Here is a 7,212-nt window from a genome sequence, read left to right on the forward strand (position 1 = left end):
CAGTTTTTGTAAATCTGGACAAATTTAAATGGGATTTCTGTAACTGACCCCAGTGCCTAAGTCAAAACTAAAATATCTGGTCTACTTATATAGATCTAAAGGAAAGCACCTTCCTCTCAGTAGTAGTCAGGGCTCATTAACTATCACAACAGTATTTTACCTCATTTTGACTTGAAATGTGACCCTCCTAGAAACAAACAGCTTTGTTGCAGTAGTAGGCTATGTTGACTCATTAGTAAGACTGCATAAAACTGCCCAGCATAATGTGTGAGATGTTTGTCCTAGCAAGCAAAAGAATTCTGCATTAAAATCAGTTGAGTTGCACATCTATTTCTGGGGAACAGGCTGTTTGTTTGCTTTTTTTTAATTTTTAATTTTTGCAGATTGTTACACCAGATGGCCTGTTCAGCCAACAATAGATCATCATGTCTCACCACAATGGGATCTCTTTCTGGCTAGCTTGAGTCAGAGCAGTTAGATATCAGTCCTCACCAAGCACATTCCTAACAACTTCACCTTAATTATTTCTTTCCTTCTGGTCCATGGTAATATAAACCATTTCCTGCCTCCTTGCATAGCATCAGAAATGCACATAAACAAGCAATCTAGTGCTGAAACAATTATTTTGAACACATTAAATTCCAGTTCTGGATGGTAGCAGTTCCCTCACTTCCATGAGTAACTCAATACTCATACTAATTACGGTAAAGAGTTTGATAATTCACTGTTTCTATTTTTAAATTATACTCTTTGATTTTTATTCCCACAGAGGTCTCAGTCTGCATTCTCCCTGGCTAGTGAAGATATGCCCAGTAAAGGACTAGACCTTGCATCATCTGTGACTGAGGCTCTTTGGAGGCAGCAAAAAGGACAATTCAGGAAACAGAAGGATCGCAAGCTCTCTGCATTACCCAGCTGGAAAAGTGTGGACAGGCTAAATGAAACAAGTAAATATTTCTAGTACGAATAGGATTCTTTTTTTTGGTACTCACATGTGGAATAAGTACAACTTAAAGCAAGGACCTTCTCCAGGAAATTTCTGCTGATCTCTGTGCTTGCAGGGGTCACATGTAAAGGTGTCTGTTTGGTGATGCTGAGTATCAATAATTTCATTGCTTATCTTACCATTGTATTTTTTCTAAGAAAAGCTTCAAAATTTAGGCCTTTGGGGAGTTGATTTTGGACTGTTAGGAAACGTTAGGCATTTAATTTGGATAAATTTCAGAGCTTTTAAGACATAAGAACCCAAAGGCCCTGCTTTGTCACCTGGTTATCTGTCCTGCAGTTGATGGAGTTTGCAGCTGCTCACAGATTCCCTTCTGTTGCACAAGTTGACTGTTCATGAGGTTACGTGGTGAACCAAACAGTGAAATAATTCATGGTTAGGATTCCCCCTTGCACCTTTATTTTCAGTCCCAATGAATTCACCAATGTGGTGTTCTGTGCAGCCCTAACTGCTGCTTCCACACAAGTTGGAGGAAGCTGTAGGAGTATGAACTACACAGACCAGCAGCAGATCTATGTCATCTGTCTTGCCATGCATTAGGTATGGATGTGAATATGGATAATGAATAGCTTCCTAAGTCAGCCCCATTCCCGAACCAGCACACTGGGACAGAATGCAATTCCCTGCTTACTTCAAGATGATATAAGTCCAGGCTATCACTGAAGAAGGTGGTTCCTGCTCTTGAGGGGGTCCCATTTCCACTGCCTCTCTTGTTCTGACTGTTGTTTTCATGAGGCCACAAGAGTGTAGCACCAGAAAACTGCTGCACAGAAGAGTTGGTTAGTTTTCATCCCCACAGCTGCACAAGGGCAAGAGCTGAACTGCTCACTGCAGCCACAGTCCCTGGCTCCAGGTGACAGGGAACAGCAAACCTAACTTCTCCGCAACTGTTGTCCTCCCATGACAGAGTCTGCTTGTTCCTGCTTCTTCTCTTTTAACGGCTGTAGAGCCTGTCTGACCTTTGTAGCAAAGTGGTTCATGAAACTAAACAAGCAGAAAACTTCTTGTGTGTAGGGTGGTTTTACTGGTGCTGTAACTCCCAGAGCTGGCTCACTAGGTGCTGGCAAGCAGAAGCAGCCAAAATATGCATTTGGGTGTGGTGGGGACCAGGGATGGGAGCTGCCCATTGGTTTGATTCATTTATCTGTAGTGCCAGTTGATAACCTGGGAGACTGAAAATTAGACAGTGTCAATACCCCTCCTCCCCCCAAAAAGAAAGTGATAGTAAAGTAGTACTAAACTCTGACTTAACTAAGTATGCATTACTTTGTGAACTGCTCATTCAAGCCCCTGTCAGAAGCGTTGTTCTCCTGGGCATTTTAGTGGAAGGCCTATTTTCAGTAAAGCAGTTAATTGGGTGCTTAAATTTAAGAACCCACTTCAATCCCATTGAATTCAACTGTTGAGCAATTTAGTACTTAACAATTGCTTAACCATAGCAGAATGACAAATTGACCCAGTTTCCTTTCAGGTGCTCTACTCAGAGGATTCGTTCTTCTTTCATCTAAGAACCACATTTGTGATGAAATTGTGGTGCCTATTGATCTTGTAGTAAATACCTGATTGTGTTAATTTGGGCAAATATGATCTCCTCTATGCAGTAGTAAGCAGCTCTGTATTAGGATACAGGAAACCAAAGAAATCTCAACCAGGAGTTTGGAGTGGTAGTGTCAGTGGGCTTTTTAGTCATGTAGCCAAAAAGCAGTTCACAAATCATTTTGATTACAGTTTGCAGTGGTTTCAATGATGACTTAAGAGCAAAATCATGAATTACTGCATTTTTCACCTTTACCAATAGGTTCACAATGAGACTTCTTAGATCTATTTTCACATGGATAATTTATAGCGTATACCTAAAGAATTGTGTGCAAAATCCATTATTTCAAGTGACTTTGTTTTGGAAAATCAAGAAGGGAGCATTTGACATGACATGAAACTGGGATAAAACTGAGTCAGCTTTCTAAATATAAAGCTCTCAGTAGCTTTCCTTTCCATCCTGCTTACCCTCTAAGATGTAATCAACTACTATCCTGTCCTTTCTTCAATCAACTGAGGATGTTTGACCAATTCTTATGTGTTGTTACTAAACAAAATAAGGGGATATGGTTCGGGAGAAAAAAAATGTAATGATGTGGCACTTCACTGCATTACGTTTATGTAATGTGGTGCAGCTGAATTCAGTTCCTCTTGGAGATTTCTCTCTCGCAGAGCTGTTTGCTGTGTTTGAAGGAACAATGTTTTCAAGGAAAGGTCTTCTTTCTCTCAAGGGAATCCTACACTTACATTAGTGAGCATAGTTGGAAAGGGTGAACAAGCAGAAGCTCCTTACATTTGATAGCTTGTATTCTTTTTTTCTCCAAAACTGGCTGTTACAATAAAGTTCTCCCTATAAACCTAACTTCAGTTATATCCTCAGCTGATCACTGCTACAAGAAAACTGTTACTATTTTAATTTCTTTTTAATCAGGAGTAAGAATAGCTTTGGTGATGTATTTTCTCAAGTTTTCCAAATTGTCATGAAATTTAGGAAGTGAAAACAAGCCAAAAGGACTCAAATGAGTAACAAATACAAAACCTCTTCTCAATCTTGCATAGCTCCTAAGTTTAATTACCATTTAATTATTGTTTCTTTTTTGTGGGGTTGTTTTGTTGGTAGTGCACCACAGACATTTTTTTTTTTTAAACTGAGCACACCTTCTTACTGCATGCTTATGTTCTTTATGAACAATTTTAGGGGAAAAGTCATCTTCCTGAGCTCCAAGTATTTGTAATCATGTAATACAAGATGCTTGAGTATCATCTACCACACTATCCAGATTTTACTTGCTCCATTTTTCGTGATGTTCTGTTTACAGTTCCAGAAAACTAATAGTTTACAATAAGTATTTCTACAGTTTTCTGGGAATGGCAGATTTGAACCCATGGAAGGAATCTGTAAGGCTGAAAAGTTCATTCAGTGGGCTGAGATTACTGTGTAAATCTATGGCATTATATATTTATTCAACTGCTGTGGGAGGTAAAGTCATCACACATTCACATTTCCCATGAAGGGACTTTTCAAGTTTGATTGGAAATGGAATTAAATTTAGAAGAAATTAAATTCTGTGAGTTACACAGCAAATTTGACCATATTTCTGGCATTTATTTATTTCTTTGTTGGAGTTGTGAGACATACTCTGAAAAAGTGTAAGAATACAAGAGCAGCAGTGCTTGGGTCAGACAAAAAGCTCATTTGGCCAAGGTACAACAGCAGCAGCAACAGTAACCATAAGCACGAGCCTAGGAAAGATTAGGACAAAGCAAGTATTTTTCATGCTGCCTCTGGGTAGGCTCTGAACCTCCAGAACTTTCAGCTTAATGACAACTTCAGCTAGAAGTGTTTTTCTGAATTCAGTAAACCTCAGTAGATTTCTCTTCAGTGTTCATAGCCATCTCTGTTTTATCCCAGAATAATTTCTACCATCCATAACACCGTTAGGCGAGAAGGTCCACAGGTCTGGTACCCATCACATCCCACTACTTTCATTTGTTTTGAACCTTGATTTCACTAGTTTCACTCAATGTCCTCTAGTAGTTAGGTTGGAATAGATTTTCCCATCTCTTTTAGCATGTGTCCTCTCAGTCTTCTGTCCTCCAGACGGCAGAGCTCTGGCTTATTTAATCATTCCTTGAATGGAAGCCGTCTCTGAACCTGGTGCAACCTTTGTTGCTCTTCTCTGATCCTGTTTCCATCTTTCAAGATGGGGTCTAGAACTGCACATAGAATCAAAGACATTTGCAAAGCGCAGAATTTATACATGTCTGTGTACTGATGTTCCCTCAGCCTTTCCTAATGATTATTTTAGAAAAAAAGCTTTGGTCCAAGTATTCTCACATTTTAAACAGTCATCACCATGACTTTAGCAACATGTCTCGCAACATGAGAGAATTCATGTAGCAGCAGCACTTGCATTTGTTCATTAGTTTTGTTGAACCCTCCAATTTGTGGCCAGTTGATTGCAAACTGGCAAGTGAAATGAGCCTTTCACACTGTGATCACATAGCCATAATTGTTCTTGTTTCGTTTTCATAGATCCACCTTCTGTTTTGCAAAGCACTGATGGAAACTGGGTAGCTTTGCAGAATGTCACCTTGCCTCGTCCTCGAATGCTCGCCAAACCAAAGAGTCAAGTATTTGAAGCTTTGGAGAATGAATCCAGTGTTGTGTCTGCCTATGATGAGATGGGCTCAGACAGTGAGGATGACTATGACTGGAATGGGGCCTTGAACAAGCTGCATCGGAGACCTCAGCAATTACCAGATGATCTGTATTATACCAATTCCCAGTATGGTACTGAATGGGTTTATGGCAATAATCAGTGCCAGGCAGTGACCTCCCCTTCCTCTGGGTTATACACCAATACTGAGACACTGTTGTCTGATTCTGAAACATCTTCAGTAAACTCTTTCCAGGAAGCTAAAGGACCTAACAAACTTCGCTGGTCACGAAGCAGAACTCGAAGTGATATGCCCAGAATGGAAAAAAAACATTTCCACGGAGAACTAGATGTAAATTTCAATCCACAGCCAACCAGCGTGGAGTATTCGGACAGCAGTGAGACAGAAGAAGTCCATTATAATTCAGAAAAGAGATCAAGAAGGTGGAGGAAGAACAAAGCAGTTTCTGAAGAATTACGTGAAGGAAAAAATCGCACAAAAACCAACAAGATGAATTTAAGTCAGGTAATTGTGTTTGAGCTTACTGAATGCAGTCTCAAAAAGCGCTGGGCAAAACTAGTTAAGCTGTCCCAACAATAACATGTGCATCATGAGTGGGAGGTGAGGTGTTCTTCCAAGTTTTATCCTCCTCATGAATGAGAAGAAGCAAAAGTAAAGTGTTACATATACAATGAACAGTGAACAGGCTTGGCCTCTTTCTCAAATATGCCACTTCCATCTGAGCAATGACATCATTAATGCTATAAAATACAGTGCTCTTAAAAAAACAACAACAACAAAAAGGTCAGGATTTGCCAACAGCTAAGAAATGTTGACTAATCATTTGTTCTGGTCCATTGGGTTTTGGTTTTTTTTTTTTAATTCTTTTGTTCTTGGAATAAGAAATAACTCTTATGCCTGGGAATCTTCTGTGTGCTGTTTGCAAATGTCCTGATAAGTGATAAAGCTTATGTGCAGGAGAAATTCAGAAATTCAGTTTTGAAAAATGTTCCAAGTGATGTCTGCTTTTAATCAGTCACTTGATTATGAGTTCTGGTCCATTAGGGTAAAAGTTTACAAACTACTTAACTTTTTTAGCAGTACAAGTACACTTCTAACTAATTACCCAGTTGGATGAGGAGAATACAGAGCATTCCATTTCCCATATCCTACCCATCTCAAATCCTGTAGCTGCATCACTGCTGCAGAAGAGTAATGGCAGGGAAGCAAGGAGCTAAGTGCTGTCTTCTCCCTACGCCTCTGACTGTAAGCAACCAGGTCCAGTCTTTAAAGTAATCTGAGCAATTTTAGAATGCCTGGAATTGTTTTCCTTTGCTTATGCTACGATCCTATGTTTCCCATAGAAAGACATCAGATTAGAAGTAAGTCAAGATTAGGATTCCAGGATTTGAGCAGGTTTTAAATGCTGGGGAAACTGTTGTGAATTCTGTATCGATTCCATCTGCTTTTAGGAGATGGTGTGGGTGTTTTGCACTGATTCATTTATACTCATGTCCTCACATGTTTATCATGTACAGTTCTTGAAGGGGAGTTACATATTATAATGTGCTCTAGCAACACATCAGTGGCCATTAATGACTTCTCAGAACATCAGGTAGAATCACAGGACTTCCCAGGGAGTGCCCAAAGACTGTATTTTGTACATAGACTTCTGTATTTCCCTTTCAGTCTTTGCATATTTGTGGATCTTCTGTGTGTCAATGTGTGTCTAGAGCAGAGCCCACAGAGAAGATGTCCTGGAGATGTTCCTCCAGCGCAGAACAGAAAGGCAGGGTGCTTCCAGACGTACGTGATGGCATCCTTCAGCAGCTTAGTGTGTGCTTCAAAGTGCAAGCTGGTGCAGAAACTGGTTGTTTCTTCCAACTCTTTTGTGAAGTGCTTTGCAACTTAAGTGCTGCTTATACCTCTCCGTAGTGTTTAAAAATGTGTAGTTTGGGATTCTGACCCGTTCTCCCCTTCACTTTACCCCTGAGGCTAAAAGACTATTC

The 7,212-nt window shown here is 39.9% G+C and overlaps 1 protein-coding gene across 1 annotated transcript in view; it reads left to right on the forward strand.

Annotated features, from left to right (window-relative positions):
* Nucleotides 1-769: 769 nt before the first annotated feature.
* MYRIP (myosin VIIA and Rab interacting protein) overlaps nucleotides 770-7,212 on the forward strand; it is a gene marked incomplete at its 5' end in the record, with an annotated part of 35,320 nt that continues 28,877 nt past the window's right edge. Inside the window, 2 exons of the mRNA XM_029086612.1 lie at nucleotides 770-947; nucleotides 5,079-5,728. Coding sequence (XP_028942445.1) covers nucleotides 770-947; nucleotides 5,079-5,728 — 828 coding nt within the window. The remainder of the gene's footprint in view (nucleotides 948-5,078; nucleotides 5,729-7,212) is intronic.

The sequence above is a fragment of the Antrostomus carolinensis genome, unplaced genomic scaffold, assembly GCF_000700745.2.
Source record: "Antrostomus carolinensis isolate BGI_N321 unplaced genomic scaffold, ASM70074v2 scaffold18838, whole genome shotgun sequence".
NCBI lineage: Eukaryota > Metazoa > Chordata > Aves > Caprimulgiformes > Caprimulgidae > Antrostomus > Antrostomus carolinensis.